This window comes from Magnolia sinica, chromosome 2 (genome assembly GCF_029962835.1).
Source record: "Magnolia sinica isolate HGM2019 chromosome 2, MsV1, whole genome shotgun sequence".
Taxonomy (NCBI): Eukaryota; Viridiplantae; Streptophyta; class Magnoliopsida; order Magnoliales; family Magnoliaceae; genus Magnolia; species Magnolia sinica.
Window position 1 is genome coordinate 116,443,208 of NC_080574.1, and position 23,476 is coordinate 116,466,683.

The following is a 23,476-nucleotide window of genomic DNA, read 5'->3' on the forward strand; positions in this document are numbered from 1 at the left end:
CGAAGCTTCAGTTTGTAGTTGCTATTTCCACCACTGAAGTTGAATATATGTTAGTGACAGAGGCACTCAAAGAAGGTGTTTGGTTGAGAGGAATGATGAACGAGCTTGGGCTTCAGTAGGAGGCCATGCCGGTTAATTGTATTAGCGAAAGCGTAATCAATTTTGCATAGAATTCGATATATCGTTCTTGTCCTAAAAATATTGATGTTCGATATCATTTTATCTGACAAATGCTTGAAGAAGGTGATGTCACTCTTAAGAAGATCCATAGGAACGTGAATTCGACGGATATGCTTATGAAAGTAATTCATGTAAAAAATTTCAGTTGTGTTCTACTTCTCTAGGCTTGGCAAATGTTTGATGAAGATGGAGTTTGCATGAGAAGAGACGACAGTGAAGCTATGATATAGACGGTTAGAGTTAGAGCTTGGAGTTGTGGTTCATGATTACTAAAGCCATAGTGGAGATTATTGTCCAGATATCTTCAATCTGTGTAGTGACGGGGGGTTTCGATTGATCGAAAAGACTGCTCGATCAATCAAGTGATCTCCAAATTAAACAGATTGGTCTCTGAACAGTTTTGGACATGTTCGATTGATCGACCTTAAAGGTTTGAGTGATCGACATAATTTCAAATTTTCATTTTAACTATTTGGACACTCTTGAGCATGGGACTTGATCGATCGGGGGGGCCCACTTGATCAATGTCAATAGATCAATGCTTATATCGACGACGTGTGTGGTTTTACGTAATTAATTACACGATTTGTTTCCTATTTCGGGTGTAAGATTGTATTTGTATATATGTGTGTCTGTGTAATACGAGATTAGGGTAGAACATGGACAGTTAAAACCATTTATAAGAATTGAAGGGAGAAAAGTTGATTTTTTGCATTTGTAAGTTGATTTATCGACTGTACTTTCCTTTTTCACAGTTAATTGCTAGTTGCTCCGTGCCATGGTTTTTAACATAAAATTGTGTTATATGTGTTGCTTTATTTGAGTTTATCTTTCATATGGTAATTCAAATTCAGGGTTTGCTTCCGCAGCTCCCAACAGATGCAGTAAAAAATCCTCATCCTCAAGCACATGCCATGCTACCTCCTAAAAGAGAAATGCTACACTTTCAAGATACTATTGATCACGAGAAAGTGTTTACTCTGGATGACACCCCATCCTGCTAAGTGGTAAGACGTAATAATGGATATTTATTCTCGGTGTGCTGCAAAAAATGCACACCCCATGGCCCAAATGCTATTGATGCAGGGACAATTCAAAAATCGTATCAACAAACTCAATGGTCAAGTTCAGCTTGAACAATTTTGATTTGCAAAAATGTAGTGAAGATCAAATTTAGAGGCATGAGGGTGAGGCCCCAAACTCACCCAAGATGGTGCTGCCCCCATTTTTTAAAATCATCTTAAAACATAAGTCAAAAAACGAAAGAGATCCAAATATCAGGTGGACCATACAATGAGAGGCAAGGGTGATTAAACACACTCCAGTTAAAAACTTCTTAGAGGGCATATTAATATTCTCTATAGTGTTTATTTGCCATCCAATCTGTTGATAAGGTCACATGAGCTTGGATAAAGGGGAAAAACAAATATCAGCTTGATCTAACACTTTTATGGTCTAATAATAGTCAATCACCCTTGTTTCTTATGGCATGGTCCACCTAATAACTGAATCTGCTTCATTTTTTACTTAATGCCCTAAAATGATATGAGAAAACGGATGGACGGCGTGGATACAGATTACACACATCATGGTGGGCACCACTTTAAGGGCCACGCCGACTTGGATGAGACCGGGGTCTCGCTAGTCCGCTCCCTCCGGTGTCCCTGCGCCCGATCGGGGCTCGGATCAGGTGCTCGGAGTGGCCTAACGTGGAGGGATCCCATACGTGTAGCCCACGCGTGCGAGTTGGGGGGCGATCCCCTCTCCCTTCTCTCATTCCCCCTTTCTCAGCTCTCCTTCACTTATATCCGTCAACTCCCTCTCTCGTTCTCACCCTCTTCATCTCTCCCTGCCTCTCTCGTTCTCTCCCTGTCGAGAACCGCCTCAACCACGAGGCAGCTGGTTCCACGTCGCCCCTAGCTAGCTGCGACAACGACCAGCCCTCTCGAATCGTCTCAGGTATCTCTCTCTATCTAGCCACATCTCTTCAATGCTGAAGATAATTGGGGATTTTTTTGTTTTATTTATTTTTATTTTTTGTAATTTTTGAATCCGTAAGTAGGGTTGTGCAATGGTGAATGTAATTGGGGATTTTTGAATCCCTAATTAGGGATTTGCAAATTTCAATACGTAATTAGTATTCTAGGATGCAGATTAGATATTCAAAACTGAAAATCGTTTGGATGCCTGTAAATGGTTTAAGCTGTAAACGATTTACAGCCTGTCTGTTTGGCTTTAAGCTGGTGTTTGGATAGCCTGTAAATGGTTTATATCCTGTAATTGGGTATTCACACCTGAGATAGTTTAGAGAAGTAATTCCTTAAAAAAACATTCAAATGGCATATAAGAGTGGATTTTAAAGTGGATAATTGGATTAAGCCCATCTCACTAAAGCGTAGGGTTGATCCTCACGGAAAACCAAGCATTAGGTGAGCCATAGAAGTGGGCCCACAAAAGGGGGCCGGTAGCAAGATCTGCTGCTGGAGAGAGAGAGAGAGAGAGAGAGAGAGAGAGAGAGAGAGAGAGAGAGAGAGAGAGAGAGAGAGAGAGAGAGAGAGTTGTTGGAGTTCTCATAGAAAAAGGAGACAGGGATGTGCGTCTCTCCTTTATAGCAGCACATTAAAAAAAAAAAAAGAGGTGTTAGAGTCTGACGGGTTGTAAATGACTTACCTGTAAATGAAATCCTGAGTTTTTGCCTGTAAACGAGAAAGGGGCAAAAAACTATAAATCTTTTACAACCAGTAAATGATTTACAGAAAAAAAGGGCCGTCCAAATGCAAGTTGTAAATGATTTACAACTTACCTCATTTACAGGTGGTTATTTGGATTGTGGTAAATGGTTTAAGTTGTAAATGATTTACTAGTAAATCATAAATCATTTGCAGGCTGTAAATGATTTATAGCTTGTTTGTTTGGCTTTAAGTTGTAAATGATTTACTAGTAAACCATTTGCAGTGCTTGGATAGGCTGTAAATGGTTTATATCCTGTAATTGTGTATTCACACCTGAAATAATTTAGAGAAGTAATTCATTAAAAAACATTCAAATGGCATATAAGAGTGGATTTTAAAGTGGATCATTGGATTAAGCCCATCTCACTAAAGCTTAGGGTTGATCCTTGATGTAGCTCCACAGCCCATTGTAGGACCCACCAATAACGTAGGCCCATAGCCCAACATAGGCCCAACATGTGCTGATTTTAAAATTTACTATTTTTGAGAGAGAGTGGGGGGGGGGGGGGGTGTCGGTAGATGAGCTACATTGAAGATATGGGATAGATTTAAGAGAGCCTGTTTGCTTTTCTTTATACTTTTGCCATATGAAGAAAGATTAGATGATGGTGCAATAAATTGTGATTGATTCTCTTAGTTGTAGAGATTTTAATCAATGATTTCTTTAGAATTTATAAAAGGGGGTAGTGGTGTAGGAGTTGGTAGATTCAAATATTTTTCCAAGTGTGCTTTTTCTTTAATCTTTGTAAGAAAAAAGGTTGATATCAATAAAAGTTCTCTCCCTCTCTCTCTCTCTCTCTCTACTCCATTGTTATTGTGAGTATTCTTTTTTTAATTTCTTTGTAATTTGGGTATCGAGTTCTCATTGACTTGATGGCCGGGTTGCACCATTTTTGGTATCAGAGCGGGTCGTCTTTGGGAATTTTTGACTTTATGTTATCTCATAATGGCATCGAAAGAAGTGACACGAGAAGAGTTTGTGCAAGTAACCCATTTGATCCGCACACTCATAGAGTGAGTAGATCAACTCATGCATGTGGTAGGCTACCTCACTAATCAAGTGGGGGAGCTCCAGTGTGGAGGGAATCCGGAGACTGAAGTTGGAGCATGTGGGCACGTAGGAGGTGGTTCCCACCAAGGTCCTAACCAACTACGGGCGGCCCCGGTTGATGAAGACATCAATGATCAGATCATTCGATTGTTGGAACGTGATAGAGAACCCGAAATTAAGTTAGAAATTCCGGAATTCCATGGATGGTTGCATATTGACGACTTTATTGATTAGCTAAGCAATGTGGAAAATGTGTTCGAATACAAGGACGTCGTGGAATTGGAAGGTGAAGCTAGTAATTGTGAAGTTTTCCGTTCATGTGTTAGCATGGTGGGATGATCTCCAAGCCGAACGATTCCATTAAGGTAAGGAGAAAATAAACTCTTGGGAAAAGATGAAAAAAATGTTAAAAAGGTAAGTTCTTACCCGTGACTTATGCCCATGACCTCTATTAAAGATGTCACAATTTATGTCAAGGGAACAAGTCGGTAAATGAATACACCGAGGAGTTCCATACCTTGACATCACGGGCAAGATTTCGTGAGTGTGAAGACCAAAATTTTTCAAGATATCTTAATGGTCTTAACTTAGATATCCGAAATGAGTTGGCTTTCAAAGATGTTCGATGTATATACAGTTGTATTGAAAGCCAATGAGATAATTAATTGGGGACTTGGGAGACGATTTGTTACCCCACGAAGGTTGTCATCGACTATGGGGTAGCATGCTAACTTCCCACATAAGGCAACCACAAGGCTTTCCATAGACCGAGGGACAATGGGCCAACGTCCAATAATAAAGCCAAGCCCCAACTTGGAGGGAGGTGGTTATGGACGAGGGGCTAATGCACCCAAAATGAGACAAATTAGCACTCATTTCACGTGCTTTAAGCGTGAACAACCGGGACATCGTTCATTTTCACTGTCCTGAACATTAGTCCATAATTAAAGTAAATTTTGTTGAAGAAGGAGAATACATTGAAGACACTCCCGACCGCATGCAAAACAAAATTGAAGAGGACACGACATATGAAGACCATGCATATGAAGATGAGGTGCCTGTTGGGGAAGATGCAACAAATGTGTATGTATAGTGATAGGGGAGAGTCGTTAGTTATCCAACGGACTATGCTATTGACGCCTCGAATGGTCGATGAGGGGCGATGGTTTCGATACAATATCTTTCGCTCCACTTGTACTTCTGGGGGAAAGATATGCACCATTTTGGTGGACGAAGGGAACAGTAAGAACCTCATCTCACAAGAAATGGTAAACAAATTAAAACTCAAAAGAATATAAACATCCACGACCATATGAGATTCGTTGGTTCAAGAAAGGGGGAGCAGTTTTTGTTAACTCCAGGTGCTTGGTTTCCTTCTCTACTGGATCTAAGTATAAGGATGATGTGGTCCCCATGGATGCATGCTACATTTTGTTAGGCAGTGTGGTTGTGGGATCGAGATATGGTGCACATGACTCGGGCCAACACTCAAGAGAAAATTAAAGCCATTGTGGAGTGGCCCACCCCATGAACCCTTTCAGAGGTTTGTCCTTTCCACGTCTTGGTGACATTTTATTGGAGACTTATCCGGAATTTTAGCACCATCATTGCACCTGTCACCGATTGCATGCGAGGAGGCAAGTTTGAGTGGACTAAAGCAGCGGATCGAATCTTCGGTGCCATAAAAAAGAAGATGACGGAAGCTCTAGTTCTTGCACTTCTAGACTTTAATAAAGTCTTTTGAAGTGGAAAGCGATGCTTCAAATATTGTCATTGGAGCGGTGCTAAGTCAGGAAGGAAAGTTGATCGCTTTCTTTAGCGAGAGAGCTTAATGATGCACGGAAGAACTACTCCACGTATGATCTCGAGTTTTATGCAGTTGTCCAGGCACTGCGACATTGGAGACATTACTTGATTCATCGGAAGTTCATTTTATACTTGGACCATGAGCATTGAGATATCTCAACTCCCAAAAGAAGCTGAGTGCTCGTCATGCGAAGTGGACGACTTTCTTATAAGACTGTGCCTTTTGCATCATAAAGCCGGAAGCCAAAACAAAGCAGCAGATGCTTGGAGTAGGAGAGTGGTTCTGCTAGGAACTCTCGCTGTGGAGGTTGTCGGATTTGAGGCATTAAAAGGACAATGCAAAGAGGACCCGCTTTTTGGCAAAGTACTTGATTTGATAGATTTGTGGATGGTCGAGATCCAAAGTGTGAATTCATCTCACACGATGGATATCTATTCAAGGGTTATTCCTATGCATCCCCAAAGGATCGATGGGAGAAAAGATCCTAACTGATTTACACGAAGGATTGGGTTGACACTTCTGAAGGGATAAATACTATTGGCCCGCATGACATTGAATGGTTTGCAGCACGATGTTGTCGATGCCAAATTTCCAAAGGTCATTGCAAAATACCGTCCTTTATACACCGCTTCCTGTTCCAGTCGTGCTTTGGGTGGATATTTCTGTGGACTTCATTATGGGTCTTCCTAAGACTCAAAAGGGGAGCAAATTTGATTTTCGTTGTGGTAGACCGTTTTTCGAAGATGACCCACTTCATTCCATGCAAAAAGACGATGGACACCGTGCATATTGCCAACATACTTTTCAAAGAAATTGTGTGGCTTTACAGGGTACTGAAAACAATAACCTCGGATTGTGATTCAAAGTTTGTGGGCCATTTCTGGCGCACTTTATGGAAGCGACTGGGTACAGAGCTTCAATTCTCTAGCGCATATCATCCTCAAACAGAAGGCCAAACCGAGGTAGTCAACAGAAGCCTTGGTAATCTCTTGAGGAGTATCGTAGGCGACAACGTATCCCAATGGGACTTGGCTTTATCTCAAGTCGAGTTTGCGTACAACAACTCAATGAATTGTACTACCGGAAAAATCTCCGTTTGAGATCGTAAATGGGAGAAGTCCACAACATGTACTTGACTTAGTACCATTATCGGTGCAAGATCAAGTGAGCGAAGATGTTGATGCTTCTACCAAGCACGTCCAAGACTTGCAAGTTCAAATAAAGAAGAAGATTGAAGACAACAATACCAAGTATAAAGAAGCCGCGAATGAACATCGGTGGGAGAAGATACATATAATGAAGGTGACTTAGTTATGGTCTATCTTCGCAAAGAAAGATTTCCGAGGGGAACTTATAATAAGCTCAAATTTAAGAAGATTGGTCCATGTCGAGTCAAAAGGAAGTTGGGTAACAATGCCTATGAAATCAAGTTGCCAGATGACTTAGATATTTCACCAACTTTCAATGTGGCCGACTTATTCGAGTACCGCGGTGAGGCATCTAATGTGCAAAATGAAGCCGTTATCGATATGGATAAACAACTCTGAAAGAAAAAGGAGGAAGTTGAACAAGTGTTGCAAATGAAGATTGCTAACACTCGAAGAGGCCAATACATGCAATACTTGTTGAAATGGAAGAACAAGCCCTATTTTGAATGCACATGGATCACGGGCGATGAATTGAAAACTCCCTAATTAGGGATTTATAATGTAAATCATTCTGCTTGTGGCATGTTTTGTTTTTGGGTTGTAATCTGGGTGAATGGATAATGATGGTTGAGATGTGGGGGTTTTTATTCCTTCTTGAGAGTCTAGATTAATCTTTGTTTCTGTTTTAGGGTCTTGAGGGGGGGTTTGATTTCTAGGGATGTTTGATAGCTCATGTATATGGTTACTTGGTGCTTTTGGTTGTATTGTTTTTCCTTCGCAAATTAACTATGCTGCTATACAACAATGGCTCAATGCTTGATTATTTGATTGGGACTTTTGAGTGGCTGACTGATGGTTCTAGATTTTGGTCTATGTTTCTCATCTTCTTTTAGTCCAAAATTCAAGGACGACGACGTGAACGATTGCAAATAATGATCACATCACAGTGAGGATTGCAAGGATGACGACACGAATGACTGCAAGGACGACGACTGAGACGTTGACGTCTTCGACGTCGACGACGACGACACCTACAATGTGAGGACTATCATCCGTCTGCGGTGGTCCCGATGATTTAGGCTGCATGGAGCAGACAGATGGCAGGGAGAAACGAAAAGATATAATAGAAGACCCAGAAGAATCGATGAGGGTCGAAGGAGGGGGGAATGGCACCAAATCCAGGTTAGAAGACGCAATAGACCCTTTGTCACGCCTTCTCGTTGGAAATATGCATCCTATCCCACCTTGTTTGTTAAGGGATATCCCCATGGATGGTTTCCGATCAATTTGGAGAAGATTTTTGGACGGGCGGGAGCAGTGATGGATGTCGTGACGTCGAGAGACAAAACATCAGGTGCTTATAGGGGTTTTGCTCTTGTTCGCATGGGTAGTGAAACTGAACTGGCTAGAGCAGTTAGTATGATCTACGGGTTAAGCTTTGATGGCAAAAAAATCTTGGTGCAAAGAGTAAGAGCGCGTTACGGGCCTAAATCGCTTCTTCCTAAAGCTTCCTCCCTCAAACAGGATTCCTCCAACCATCAAAAACCCCCTATTCAGGTCCTAAATTCTCAGGAGCTCCATCCCAGAGCTCATCCGGTTCCGTCGGAAGAACAATCATTCAAAAACGCTCTCCTTCAGGGCATCAGCAACCCCAATCAAATTCCATTACCATCCCCCCCCCCCCCCCCAAATGGAAGACGAGGCTAGGGATTCACCCAACCCTCAATACGAGGAAGATCAGGACGATTAGTCGGATCTTATCATCTCCGTCGACCAGGAAAAATTCAAAAAAAATCGAGCGGATCTAGTTAAATCTGTCATCCTCTTTACAATGGATGGAGCTACCATTGTGGCAGTTAGAGAATGGATTAAAGAGGTTTTCGGACTGCAATACGGGAACTTCGATATCAAACCGTTGGGTCCCAACACGCTATGGGTAAAGGTGTGCCCTGGCCTCAACGCTGAATCCTTCAAGATGACGAATTAGCTGCAAGCTACTGGCCCGGTAGCTAAGATTGTCCCTTGGGAGGAACACTCTATATTTGGTAAGGAGAACATATGGATCCTGATATGGGATGTCCCTCTCCAATGCTGGTATGACGAATTTCTTATATTAGCAGCCTCTCGCCTAGGTTTTCTTCTGGAGATGGACCCTAAGACCCAGCTGGGATCAGAGCTTGGAGTTATCAGAGCCAGAATTCGTAGGAAGAAAGGTTCTCCCTTCCCATCCCACATCCGTCTTAAGGTTGATGATTGGACCATCCTGCTCCCAGTCTAGAAGGCAGCCCTTGACTCAATCCAGTCGAGATGGGGAGAGATGTGGAGATTCAGGGAGTCGGCTTTCCACTCTTCGTTGCAGCGCCAGGAGATGACGGTGGTAGGAGTACGCGCTCCCTACTCCTCCAGACCACCAACAGAGCAGTTAGTCTCTCTCCCTGTTGCGTTCGTACACAGAGACTGCACCCGCCGGCCTCAGAAGACAGGTGGCAACCCATCCGACGTTACGATGCCCCCTCTGTCAGACACTATCACTCGCGTATATGAAAACTCTTCCAAAACCGACGACATATTGACACGTGGTGTGGCGTCCGACTTTGGCGTTCGAGATAAGACTTTCCTGCCCCTACGAACAGCGCACGACTCGACACGTTATCGGCTCTTCTCACCTTCCCAAAGAGCAATTACGAGCCCGATCTTTCGTCAGCAGAAAAGCGCCACGTAACCCCCGATCGGCCTCATGAACTCATCATAGCCATCCATGTCGAAGTTCATCCTCCATCTCTGAGGCTGACGTCCCTAGTCGACCTCGGGTCCGTCAAGGCAGATCCTTTTCGGACCCGAATCCTTCTGACTCCCGTTAGACGGGCCTCCCTCAACATAATCGAACCCGTACCCATTAACCCCACACCAAGACCCTCCTTTACCCCGACCCGATATTCGAGTTCTGTAAACATCCATCATCAGAACCATACCCCATGCCCTTCTATCTCTATCCACTCGACTGATAACTAGGGGGAGGGAACCTTTGCAGGGGAAATTTCCGATAGCCTCATGACCGACTCCCACGGATTCCTATCCACTCCTTCTCCTCTCAACTCTGCATCCCAAGTCAGAGATTGGGCCGACCTGGGCCCTATTACTTTATTTCAGGAAAACGCCCCCAGTGAAGTGGTAGCAGCAGAACCCCTGTAGATGTGCGCGGATTTCCCCCATCGGCAACAGGACGACAGCTCTATGAATGCTCGCCAACAGCAGCTTGACTACTCGATGGTCACTACTGAAGGAAAAACTAGAGAGGAAATTTTCAACGCGATCCAAAACAAAAAGTGGATTAGAGACGCGGTTGGCCACGTTGGGCGGTCCTTGGGCTTATCGTTCGGAAACAGGACTGAAGATTATACGGGCCTTTTTCAATTCATTGAAAATAGGGGAAGACCCCTCCCTCCCCCCAAGATTCCCCCCTGACAAGTGTCACAATGGCCTACCAACAGAGAGCTGGCTAATCTTCGTGTAACGTCTGACATAGGTCCATCCTCCCGCTGAAAGACGATGCCGAAAGGGATACCGGGGTAGCTCGGTTTCCCAATGAACATTCTCTCCTGGAATGTTAGGGGAATCGGCTCCAAACAAAAAAGGAGCTTGATTAAGGAATCAATCAGGAGGAAGAATCTGGACATTATATGCCTCCAGGAGACTAAAGTTCCCCACTTCTCTGACGGGCTGCTGGCTTCGATTTGGAGGACTAACGATGCTCGCCGCGTAACTCTGGACGCCATCGGCTCCTCGGGAGGTATCCTCATTGCTTGGAAGTCTTCTAAATGGGACATGCAGAGTTCCTCATCAGGGGCCTTTTCTGTGTCAGTTATCCTTCAAGATAAGCTGTCTAATTTTCGTTCTATGATAGTTGCTGTGTATGGCCCTAATAATGATTACTTTAGGTCGTCCTTCTGGGATGAACTGACAGACTACGGGCAATCCTTTCCAGGTCTTGGTTGTTACGTTGGGGACTTCAATGTCATTCGCTTTGTGGGTGAGCACTCCCGGAATAGGCGAGTTAACCCTGCCATGGACGCCTTCTCTGACTGGATTCAGTCTTAAGAGCTGGTAGACTTACTGCTGTGTGGTGCTAGATTCACTTGGTCCTATGGCCGAATATCTCCAATTCAGTCTCGTTTGGATAGGTTTCTCCTATCTTCGGACTGGCTTGAGACATTCCCCTCTTCGTTCCAACTAGCCCTGCCTAGAACGACATCGGACCATTGCCCGATCCTGCTCTCCTCGGAAGAAGAGAATTGGGGTCCCAAACCTTTCAAATTTGACCCTTGTTGGCTCAAAAGGGAGGGATTCCATCAACAAATTGTGGATTGGTGGACCTTGTTTCAGGTGGAAGGCTTTGTTGGTCATAGGCTGATGTGTAAACTCAGACTTCTTAAAGAGAAGATCCGGGTTTGGAAGGAAGAAGAGCTTCGTAAGAGAGATAAGGAGTCTGAAGCCCTCTTTTTAGAGCTTCAACAGAGTGATGTGGCAGTTGTTGATCAGCCTCTTCCTCTTCCTGTGCTGACCAGGCGAATCCAGATTCTTCAGGCAATATCGTCAAGAGCGATGGAAGATGAAATCTCTTGGAAGTTGAAATCCAGAGCGAAATGGATATCTGAGGGAGACAAAAACACTAAGTACTTTCACAGTCTGGCCAATATGCGAGCTCGTGCCAAAGCCATTAAAAGCATAACGGTTGATGGTATTCAGATTGACGATAAAGATGAAATTGTCGCTTGTGCGATTAATCACTTCCAATCCATTCTTTCTTCGGACAGTTGGTTGTGGCCTCATCTTGATGGCATTGCTTTTTCAGCCCTTCAAAGACAGGATGCGGATCTGTTGGAGGTCCCATTCTCTGAAGAAGAAACCAAATCAACGTTATCTGCTTTAGGGGGAGACAAATCTCCAGGTCCAGATGGCTTCCCTATCATCTTTTTCCAGGTCTTCTGGGACACCCTTCGATCCGATATCATGAGTTTCCTCCATGAATTCCATGCCAGGGAAAAGTTGTCGAAAGGTCTGGGAGCGACCTTCATCTCTCATTCCCAAAAAGCCAGACGCTGCTACGTTTGCGGAATTCAGGCCTATCAGCTTAATTGAAGGCCCTTACAAAATCCTGGCAAAAATTCTCTCAGCTAGGTTATCCACGATTATGGGAAAGCTGATTTCCAGTCATCAAAATGCTTTTCTCAAGGGGAGACAAATTATCGACGCTGCTCTGATTGCTAACGAATGTCTTCATTCTTGCCACGGATCTGATAACGACTATATCTTTTGTAAATTGGACATTGAAAAAGCTTACGACCACATGGATTGGGATTTCCTTCAATACCTGATGCTGCGTATGGGCTTCGGGCCTAAATGGAGAAGCTGGATAAGATCATGTGTGGGCGCGGCTCATTTCTCGGTCCTCCTAAATACCGTCCCAAAAGCCTTATCGCAGATGATTCTTTCGGGTCAGCAGGCTGGTTTGTACAAGGGTATCTCAATGCCGGGTGTCGAAGAGCCTATCTCTCATATCCAATTCGCCGATGACACGCTAATCATGGTTGAAGCGGAGCCGGAGGCTATGGAAAACATTCTAACTACCTTGAGATGCTTCGAGGCAGTGTCGGGTCTGAAAATTAATATGACCAAGTCTAAGGTCTTCGGCATCAACATCTCTGATCAGGAGCTCTCCTTCTTCGCTGAATACTTGGGTTGCTCCGCGGCGTCTTTCCCTACTTTCGTGGGTCTTACCCTGTCTCTGGGTCCCCCTTCGATAGCTATGTGGGAGAAAATTGTCGAGGAAGTTCAAAAGTCTCTTGCCAGATGGAGGTGCCGTTACCTTTCTATGGGAGGTAGGTTAACTCTAATCAGAGCTGCCCTCTCCAACCTCTCAGTCTACTTCATGTCGCTATTCAGATGTCCTTCCTTTGTTCTGGCTAGGATTGACAAACTTAGAAGAAGCTTTCCATGGTGTGGGAAGGAGAACCAGAAGAAGCTCCATCTTCTGGACTAGAAAGAAGTGTGTAAACATTATAGGGAAGGGGGTGCAAGTATAAAAAATCTGAGGATTATGAACAGTGCTTTATTGGGCAAATGGACCTGGAGGTTGGGTTTAGAAGTGAACGCGCTTTGGAATAGGATCATCAAAGGTAAATATGGCTCCTCTCCGGGTGGCTGGTGGACCAACGATTCCACTAACTACAGAGCTTTTTTTGTCTGGAAAGGTATTCTTCGCTCCAAAAAGTCTACTCTTCAAAATATCGGTTTCTGCCTGGGAAATGGATCCGCACTCAGATTCTGGGAGGACCCATGGGTGGAAGACAACTCTCTGATAAGAAGGTTTCCCAGTATCTTTGATATTGCCTCCGATAAAAACAGCATGGTTGCTAGTCATTTTAGTATTACGCCCGCTGGTGTGGTGTGGAATATCCCCTGCGTTAGAAATCTTCATGATTGGGAGGTCAATGTCTACATCGATCTGATGGTTTGTCTATCTCAGGTGGTCCTAGATTCTACAACCTCAGATTCCATCGTCTGGAAAAAGGAAAAATCCCAATACTCCTTTCTTGACCCCTCCCTTGCCTCGCTAGCTCAGGCCTCCCCTTTTATTTGGAAGTATCCAGCTCCCCCCAAGTTTATCTGCTTTGCCTGGATGGTGGCTAAAAACCGTATCTTAACTGTCAACAATTTGCGGCAGAGAGGCATGCAGTTGGTTAACGTTTGTCTTTGCTGCATGAGGAACGAGGAATCAGTGGACCATCTTTTTGTCCATTGCCCTTTCATCTCCCAAATTTGGAGCGACTTCTTTACTCAATTCAACGTTAGTGGGTGTCTCCCTAGCTCTGCTCCCTCTATGTTAGCATATTGGCACGGGTTCAAATTGGGCGACTCTAAAACCCGTATCTGGAGGGTGGCTATCCTTGCTATTTGGTGGGCCGTTTGGAAGGAAAGAAATGATCGCTGTTTCAATGATGTCCACAATTCAGCTCAGACAGTGGACTCTTTTGCTAGGTTTCTGTTGATCGAATGGGTTTCCTATGTTTTGGGTCTTAAGGACTTTAATTTCCTCTTTTTAGGTTTGTAGGTTTTTGGCTTGCTATCTCAGCAGCCCCACTTTGTAAGCTTTCTTTCTTTTTAATGCAGTCCCGTTGCTTTAAAAAAAAAAAAATATTTCTCAACAGTGAATTTGAAAGGCTCCATTTGGGGTGGGAATCCAAGAACAAAATTGTGATTGTGATATAATCCTGACTCTGGCGGGCCACAAGGCCTACAACCTCATGCACTCCCCGTGAGATTTATGTAATTGTTCTTAAGCGGGCGCCACTTTCGTACCAGTGAGTCTGACATGGAGGGATGGTGAGGAATCTCATCCTTAGCAATTTCTTGGGAGAATTTCAGATTTTTGACAATTTTCTCTAGATATTGAGGGATGTCGGCAAATTTTTGTTTTTGTTTGCTAATAAATTACTGTTAATTCAAAATAAAAATAAAAATCATTGATTTGGTGTGGTCACAGTGCCCAGCTTATTTTTCTCAGCCCATGCAAATGCAACCCATAATCACAGGATCCAGATCAACTACTTGTTGGCAAATGACCTATTTTAAGGGTGTACCTAGTGATGCACCATTAAATGGAATTGGAACAATTAGTAATTGAGTGAAAACAACCAAACCATAATTATTGAATGCGTTGAAATTAAGGGATTGGGCTCCAAATGGCAATTACATTACTTTTAGGTTGTACTTGAAATCAATGTAGTTGAGTTTTGAGGGCTCCCCCACATAATGAATGCTAGGAAACATATCACATTCCATCATTCCTCTTGTTTAAATTGACTGACTGTTCACAATTCATTTCAAAGTACTTGCATTTGTTAATCTCATTTAAGGTATTCTCTGGTATAATATTTTATTAAAGATGATGAATAGATTTTGTGTTTTTTTTTTTTCCCCTTTTCCGTTCCTCTTGTAATAATTGAAGCATTTGTTGGGAAAGGTTCTTTAAAAAGCTGTTGTCTTACCACGTAAAAGGAAAAAGCAGATCAAGGCAAGACCCGAGTGTAGGTTGATAATAGTGGTGAGAAATTTTGGAATGATTCCCTACTCCAAACTCTATTTGGTGTGAAAACACAGTTACATACTTGTAACTGACTTACTGGTTACTCAAACACAAAAACTGCTTACCTATAAACATTCAAACAAGCAGCATGCAAGTAACTTTCCCTTGAAAGTGAAAGTCGTGTACAACTTAAAAAGTTATAGGCATCCAAATGACCCCCCAGTTACATTGTAGTTCAAAAACATGAAAACTCGACTCAACTCCATGTCCGGACGGGTCAAGTTGACTTGAAGACTCAAGTGAGTCTCCTTTGCCAAGCTGGTCCATGTAATGGTTTCTAACCTCTAAGTCAAGAGTTCGAGGAGTTGTTGCCATCATCGTAAAAAAAAATAAAAAAAATCAATGAAGAATACTAGAAGCGGGAGTAAATGTTTAAAATCATTTTAATGTATAAATACACAAAATATCCAAAGCAAAGTATAATTGCGACGTGTGGAATGGTGTTAATGTGACTGCCCTTCTAAGAGCACTGTCGCAGATTCGAATCTCATAGGCTACACATTTTAATGCTAAAAGGCTGTTGACTGGGCAACTGACCCATATCTAATGCAGGGGCATTTTCACACTGGGCTCGAGTGGGGTCTCCTGTGGGATGCAGGGGCACACTCGGGGTGGGTGACCCATGCGATTTGGGGCCCACGGGGAGGTCTTGTGTTCGAGACTCCTCACCAGGGGTGATTAATGCGCATTTCACACTGGGCTCGAGTGGGGTAGCCCGTGGGATGCGGGGACACACTTGGGGTAGGCGGCCCAAGTGATTTGGGGCCCACGAAGGGGGTTCGGCCGAGGTCCTAAACCCATGAGATGTGGCGCCTGGGCTATGAGATAAAAGGATTAATTCGCCATACTCTAACAGTTCGAGCTTTTAAAGCAAGTGGTTACTTGTCCTGCATCAATATCGAGTCATGCCAAGTCGTATTGAAACAGCCAAGTTGTTGGTCTGACTCATCAAGTCCGGATTGAGTCAAGCTTGTGATCGAGTTTCATAGAGAATCGATTCAGCCTAGTTTCCAGCTGAGTTAGCAAGTTTTATAAATATGAGTTACATGTTCCACTAGAGACATAAAGACGAAAAATCCTGGATATCAGTTTGGGTTGTCAAGGGCTTTACTCCCGGTATCAACATCAACCATGTTTTAGATTCGGAATGAAACATTTTGGATACTCCACTATAATTTCAAAAAGTACATAATGGAGATATCGAAATACTTGCTGAGTCAAATCCGACCCTCTTTTGATTTGGGGAGCATCCAAATATACGCTTAAGAACTATGAGATACACATTTGTATTGATTAATGACGCCGATTTTTCAAAATTTCAAACATTGTGCAAAACCCTAACCTAAAAAACGCTTCTTAGTTCCTACAATTCAATTTGGGCAATGAGAAATGGAAATCTCCCAAAGTAATTCATGTTCTTGAACAAGACCCAATAGAAATCGGAATATTTTAGAAAAACAAAAATGGAATTCAGAGAGAGAGCGAGGGGGGGGGGGGGGGGGAGGAGTGAAATCTTTTATGTCTGTATGTCTGTGGAGAATAGGGAAGGGTAGTTTGTCATTTCAATGAGTGTTGCTTTCTTCATGGGAATGTTATGTCCATGCGCGCCAAACACAAGCGCCATGATGTGTGAGGGCCATCCAACTCCATTAGATGCTCTTGCTATGTCAGACCTAGATCTCAAAATCCAGGACTTGTATTTGGTGGTGACCACTCTAGTAGTGACACCAGTGCTGGTCGCTGCTGGAAAAGTTTTGTGAGCCCCATCATGATGTATGTGTTTTATCCACGTTGTACATCCATTTTTCTAGCTCATTTTAGGGCATGAGCCCAAAAATGAGGCAGATCCAAATCTCAACTGGACTACACCACAGGAAACAGTGGTGATTGAACGCTTAGAAGTGAGCCTAGAATCTATTATTCCAGAGTGTTTAGTTCCAATCACTAGTCTTTCCAGGTTATTATTTTCCAAAAGATGATTGTGAGAAAGTCATTCGTTTTTGTCTAAGATATATTTTTGTCATGAAATTGTTACCAAACACACCTTAAGCTTCTTGGATGTGAGAAGGTTCATTGTGTAACCAAATCTGATAGAATTGCTGCATCACCTGGCTTGTAAACAGCTAACATTTTAACCACAGCTGCTACAAAACTTTTTGCTTGTAAACATGTCAAGTATGGGGAAAATCATGCTGTTATTTGTAAGCATAGCCATAATTCTGTCTATTGAGAATGAATATGTATCTCTTCCTATCTATTTGCTTTTTTATTTTTTCCATCTATGTTTTTGACTTTGTCTGCGATGGTTTTTAATTGCTGTCCACATTATTTTTTTCTCACTGCATACTTGGCATTTTGTGCTTTCTTTATACATTTCTGACTTTGTCAATCTTTAAAATCAAATTTGTATAAAATTATAAAAAAATCGAATACCTGTCCTTTTTCTATCCATTCTGTTAATAAATAAACTGTACAAGTGTATGACTGCAACTTCTTATTGATTCAGGTATCTGCGCAAACACAATAGTAATGTCAGCTTTCCGAGCCTTCTGGCACAGTCCTGTGGGTCCCAAAACAACTCATTTTTGGGGACCTATTGCAAACTGGGGTTTCGTTGCTGCTGTATGCTCTACTTTTTCCTTGCTACGAACTCTTTCATATGTTCACAGTGTTGTTTGATTGGTATATTACTCTACAGTCATTTGATACAAATTCTCATCTAACTGCAGCCTTTTATCACTGAAGTATCTCTGCTTAAATATGTAAAATAATGATAGCTTTTTCTTGGCATGGTTAGTTCTTCCAGATAAGTCCTTCGCACTAATCTTGAAACTATTTTGTGAAAATATTACCAATGGCCCTAAAATCCAGTGTCCAGAGTATTGATATCGTTACATGTGTTGATGACTTTGGATCCGAAAACATGTAGAGATGTAGTCAATAATATCACACAGACTGGGTAAACATCATCGTCTAAGGGAAACATTGGGAAACAGTGGATTGTTTTAGTGAAAATTCATGAGATGTGAAAATATGCATGTTTACACACTTAGGACTCAAAATATTATAAAGAACAACTAACACGATAGATTTCTTTTCCTTAGGATTGTTTTTTAATAACATTCATTACTTTTAAAAAAAAAGATTTCCATTTTATAGGGGACCTAAACCATGTGATGTTGGACAAAAGCAGTGCAATTCTATCTAGATTGACTAAATATAATTCAAAAACTAAACAATGCAAGTAGTAAAACACAAATAGTACATAAAAAAACTAAAAAGAACACCAAAAATACCTTTGCCTGCATTCCGTGATCCATACATCCATCCATGTTCTATTAAGGAAAACCTTTTTAAGAAAAAGGAAAATTTGTAGCCAATCATTAGATCGGCCAACACTCATGAATATATAAAATTTCTACATTAATCAACACTCAATAACATATGTTTCAAATCAAATAGATTTTTAATATATTTCTAATTTTTTTGAAAGGTTACCGATTTTATTGAAAAGCCGCACAAAAGGTGGAAAAGAATACAAAACAAAGAAAAAAGCAAGGGAAAACTTCAAACCCAAGAGGCCAATTAGGACACAAGCATCCAAATCCTTGAAGTCGGAAGCCCACTCAACCACCAAAGACGCAACCTTTCGGAAAATTCAATCCACCGGAACCTGTTAATGCACTGATTTGTGTACCTTATTTGTCAATCACATGCGTCTGTGTCATGTAGTTAGTTGAGCCCTTGGAAGCTGAAGACTGAAGACACAACAGGACGTGAAGCATCAAGGAGCAAAGAACATGTATTCGAGGTGCCTTGGTGACCCCAACCCTTTACCCAAAACAACTTAAACCTCTAAATGATCATTGCTTAATAGGTAAACCGTGTTTGATCATCCCTTAACCTTAGGAGCCTAATTGGAACATGATAAGTACAACTAGAAGATATGCTATGCTGTTATGAAATCATATGCCTAAAACAACAATTTTCTAGTGGTTCTCGATCCCATCGACAGGCTGTCGATGAGACTTGATGGAATTGAAGGACCACTCGATCCGATCAAAGAATGAGTCCAACAACCATCAAATATAATTATGGATTTTCTCGATAGGATCGATGAACGGTTCAATCTTATTGACGGAGCTGTTAACTAGCCATTTTATAGCCGTTGTAAAACAATTTCTTATAAAAGGGCATTCGGTTTTTGGGCAAAAGTATGGATTTTTGGTGTAATAGAAGCCTAGATGATTCCATGTTCATATCCCTGATCTTAGGCCTTTAAACTAATGAGTTTCAAGTCATTTTCCTTGAGATTAACACTCTAATGAGTATTCTAACCTCCACCTTGAAGATGAGCTTGAACTCCACTGTTTTCTAGAAATTAGAACCAACCTTATTGGTATATCATTTGTCTAAATTCTCTAGAAGACCCATATAGGTGAATCTCCTAGGATTACAACATTCCATTAGTTGTAGGAGATTCTATCAACTTCTTATCACCTTGGTCACCTCAATAGAGTATCGCATGCAAGGTGTTTGATCTTGGAGCTGAAGCATTGGCAAACATCGGTATCAACGATCGGGGGAGCAAAATGAGAGCTGATTGAAGCACGTGAAAGCATCGATCAAGCAACTCAAAAGGTGTTACAAAATGGGCTTAATTCGACAAGTTGTCAAATTGTAAGAGTCCACACTCATTCCTTGTGTAGGACCGTATTGCCACTAACATGGGTGAGTACATATGTAAGTTCTTGTATAGGCCACCAACATGGGTGTGTACGTGGGTAAGTTCTTGTGTAAGCTATCGACACGGGTGTGTACATGGTTAAGTCCTTGTGTAGGCCACCGACACGGGTGAGTACGTGGGTAAGTCCTTATATAGGCCTCTAACGAGAGTGTATGCTTGTAAATGTTAGATGTGAACCTGATTTAAAATCTCTGAAAGTGAAATCCGGCACACATGGGTTGAGTGGTCCGCCGAGAGCGGAGTAGGGAAATCGAACCACTATACATGCTTGTGTTTGGGATTGTCATTTGATTACTTATGCTTAATGTGATTGTTTAGTTGTATTATATGTATGCATAATTAGATGAATGCTAGTATCGGAATAGTTAACACATCCCCCACACACATGTACATTATTAATTATAGACTAGTTGCTTAATTGGTATATTTTGTGTAGTATATGTGGTTAGACCCTCTATTGGCTTGGAAGCCTTAAGAGTTAATTGCCTTGCTTAATTTAAATTGGCATATTAGTTGAAGAAGCAATTGTGTTAAAAGGCATACATTTTATTTAGTCCTAATCACCCCCCCCCCCCCCTTTAGAACATAACCACCATTTTATAGCTCCATCAAGCTTCCGTGTATAATCGTGGTATCCTATTCCACACAATTTCAAAAAACCGACCTATTCTCAAAACAATGACTATTCCTCTCTCCCCAAATGGTCCAAAGAGTAACTATCCTCGCAAATCACCAAACCACCTTACCATCTTTTCCAATCCCACCATCGTTCCATGACGTCAGAAAGAGGGAGAGATCCCGACATCACCAATGACACATTAAGGTTCGTAAAGAAGCTATCTCAAATCATTCCCGCGATGGGGCAGTGAAGAAACAAATGATCTACTGTCTCAGTGTCTCTCAAGAACGTAAGGCATGCGTTGGGGAGCACCATGCCTCTCTTGTGGAGATTATCCACGGTTAATGCCCTATTCCTACTCGCCAACTAGACAAAGGCCGCCACCTTTGGGGGAGCTTTGTACTTCCAAAAGTCGTAGTTGTAGACGAAGATGTGATGAGCTTGTAAAATGACTTCACGTAGAATCTTCTGGAACTGTGCCTGATCCATGTCACCGAGTTCTCCTCAGACTCATCTGTAGAAGAAATTTTTAGTCTCTTCAAGAGCCTTAAAGCGCCCTTACCTATTGGAGAGGCCTCTTTAACATGGAGGCACCCAAATAATCTCTTCTCCCAATCTAGAGAAGCAAGAGGCATCTGAGACATTCATGTCTGGGGATAGAACTGCTAGGCTAGGGAAGGCCTTCTTCGGTATACAATCACCCAACCACAAATATTCCCAAAAGTGCCTCCGGGGTTGAGAATTCTCGTGAAGCAGAAGTGTCTCTGGGGGTTTAGAGTTACCTAGCTCAGCTCGGATTACCTATTGTTTAAAGGCATCTCATTACTCTAGTCCACGATATCTCTCGAAGATTGCAGGGGGGTCATGACTAGCAGCTCGTCTTCATCAAAGATTGCTTTGATTGCTGTATTATTCTCTGTCGAACACCTTGCCAACGGGAGGATTTCCTAGTCATGGATGCTTGTTGACACAATCACTCTCCCTTCACTTTCTGATATGAATAACCCATCCTCCGAGATGATATTTGATTGGATGCTGATGCCTCCTCCTTTGATTACCTCTGCTTCGCGAGAGTTGAGTGAATGACTCATCGAGTCCTTACTTGATACCAGCTTCCCTTCGCACTCCTTGGAAATAGACAACCCCTTCGAAGTAGGAGGAGAAAAAGAGGCACCCATCGAAGGAAAAAATGTCGCACGAGTTGGAGAAATGGACCTTGTCACACATGGGACCAATGGCACGAGTGCCAAAGAGGGAAAAATGACATGTGGGATGTCCCCTGACTCCCCTTCCACATGTGTCACCAAGCTAGCATGAGCAGAGTCCTCGAGATTTGGCTCCTCATCTGCTTTGGACCCAAACTCGAAGATATCTCCAACCTCGGGCTCCTCTTGTCCATTCAAACCGCCACCTGCCTCTACTGAAGCAACCAATACACCCAAGCCTCCAACTTCGAGGGTTACCGACCCAAGCCCCATTGAGAGAGCGCCATGAGTCTCAGTGTCTTCCTTTGCAGCACACGCTTCGCTCGTGCAATCAATTCCTTGTTGACAAGTGTTGAGACAAGCCGTCACTCTCCCCTCTTCTGTGACGACGGTGTAGGAACTAGCCTCCCTTGCTAGCCACGTGTCATTGGAGTTAATATTCAAATCAATTTTCTTGTTCGCTCCTCTCTCCCGCGTATGAGACTCGGGCGAAGATTGGTACACATCTAGGGTGGAGAGGCCCACCCCTTTCATCTCAGCCGTCCATTGTATCACCTCGTCTTGCAATCCTTGAGGCTGGGGCACTGAAGTGAAACTGCTTTGGACACCATTGGGATCCTGCCATGTATCCCTCTACTTGTCAGGTGTCTCACGGGAGAATGAAGATGATGCTCTTGCTTGCCCCTATCACTGCTCTCCTTCACTCCATTCCTCTATGTTTTCTACTCTTCCAAATCTCGCCTCATTGACGATTTGACATCCTTAGCTCCTCCTCCACCCTAACCAGCATGGTAACAAGGCCTACCTTTGGTTGAAGGATGCTAAGGATATCAGCCTCCTTTCTACTTCTAATCAGGATGCAAGCGGCACTGACCTTGGCCCCTGATTTTGTTTTCGGGTTGATGGTGACTACCTCACCCAGACAAGACTCCACAACTCAAAAGACCTCTGAGAACCAGAGCTCTAAAGGGTTTACCCACAAAAGAACCCAAAACTCCCCTCCGAACATGGATATGTCTGGCCAACTCCTGCAACTGATCATTGGACCACCCTTGTTGCTGAACAACCTATTCACTTCTACCCCCCCACCTTTTCGCCACCATTTCCCCAATCGGCTCCAATGAGAACTCTCCATCAAATAGGCCACGAACTTCTTTAACTCACCTTTGCACTTCCTGTAGGGACACCCCTTCCTTCATTTGCACCACAACTAGCCACTGCAACAATTTCCTCGAGTCCTCTACCACCTGAGGCCTAACACGAACCAACAGACAGGTCAGAGACACTTCCTACCATACCTAGTGGTTTTGATTCATCCGACCCTCCCTAATGTCATGGGAGCTGTCCTCCTTGGACTGAACATCTACCTTCCTCGATCCGGCCACCACTTTTGCGAAGGAGTGCTGCCCTAGATTATCCCTTGGCCCCGAGATTTTGCTAATTTTCATTCCTTTGGCCTCTATATCTCTCTTCATCTTCTGAGGTGTGCTTACTTTGCCTTCCTCTCCCTTCCGAAAATATATTTTGTTGAATTCTCCTGACCCATATTTCACCTGCTGCACTGAGATCTTGATATTGCCAAAGCTTCCGCCCACAAAGCATCTTTAGTAGCCATACAAACAAAGGCAAATCTTCGCAGGGACGATGATTTCTGATCACGAGGAATGCTTACTTCAGCTTCTCCTACCTTCCTGAAGACTCTAGTGAAGGAATACTTGTCCCACTCTGATGGGAAAGATTCCATGAATAGGGTGGGGAGTTCTGACAAAGGACTCGCCTCATAGATCCTTCGTCCCCCTTTTCTACCTTTAGGCACAGCCTTTGTCCACCCCTGCTCTTCC

General features: G+C 42.9%; 1 protein-coding gene across 5 annotated transcripts in view; it reads left to right on the forward strand.

The window, feature by feature from the left end:
• Positions 1-1,872: 1,872 nt before the first annotated feature.
• The window catches only part of LOC131237443 (mitochondrial pyruvate carrier 1), a 38,703-nt gene continuing 17,099 nt past the window's right edge, over positions 1,873-23,476 (forward strand). For 3 of the 5 annotated variants that reach the window (XM_058235199.1, XM_058235200.1, XM_058235201.1), the window contains exons 1-2: positions 2,002-2,139; positions 17,571-17,686. In XM_058235199.1, the coding sequence (XP_058091182.1) occupies positions 17,594-17,686 (93 nt within the window). In that variant the 5' untranslated portion in view covers positions 2,002-2,139; positions 17,571-17,593. Of the gene's footprint in view, positions 2,140-17,570; positions 17,687-23,476 lie in introns of all 5 variants that reach the window. The other 2 variants (XR_009167242.1, XM_058235202.1) reach the window with 2 other exon arrangements.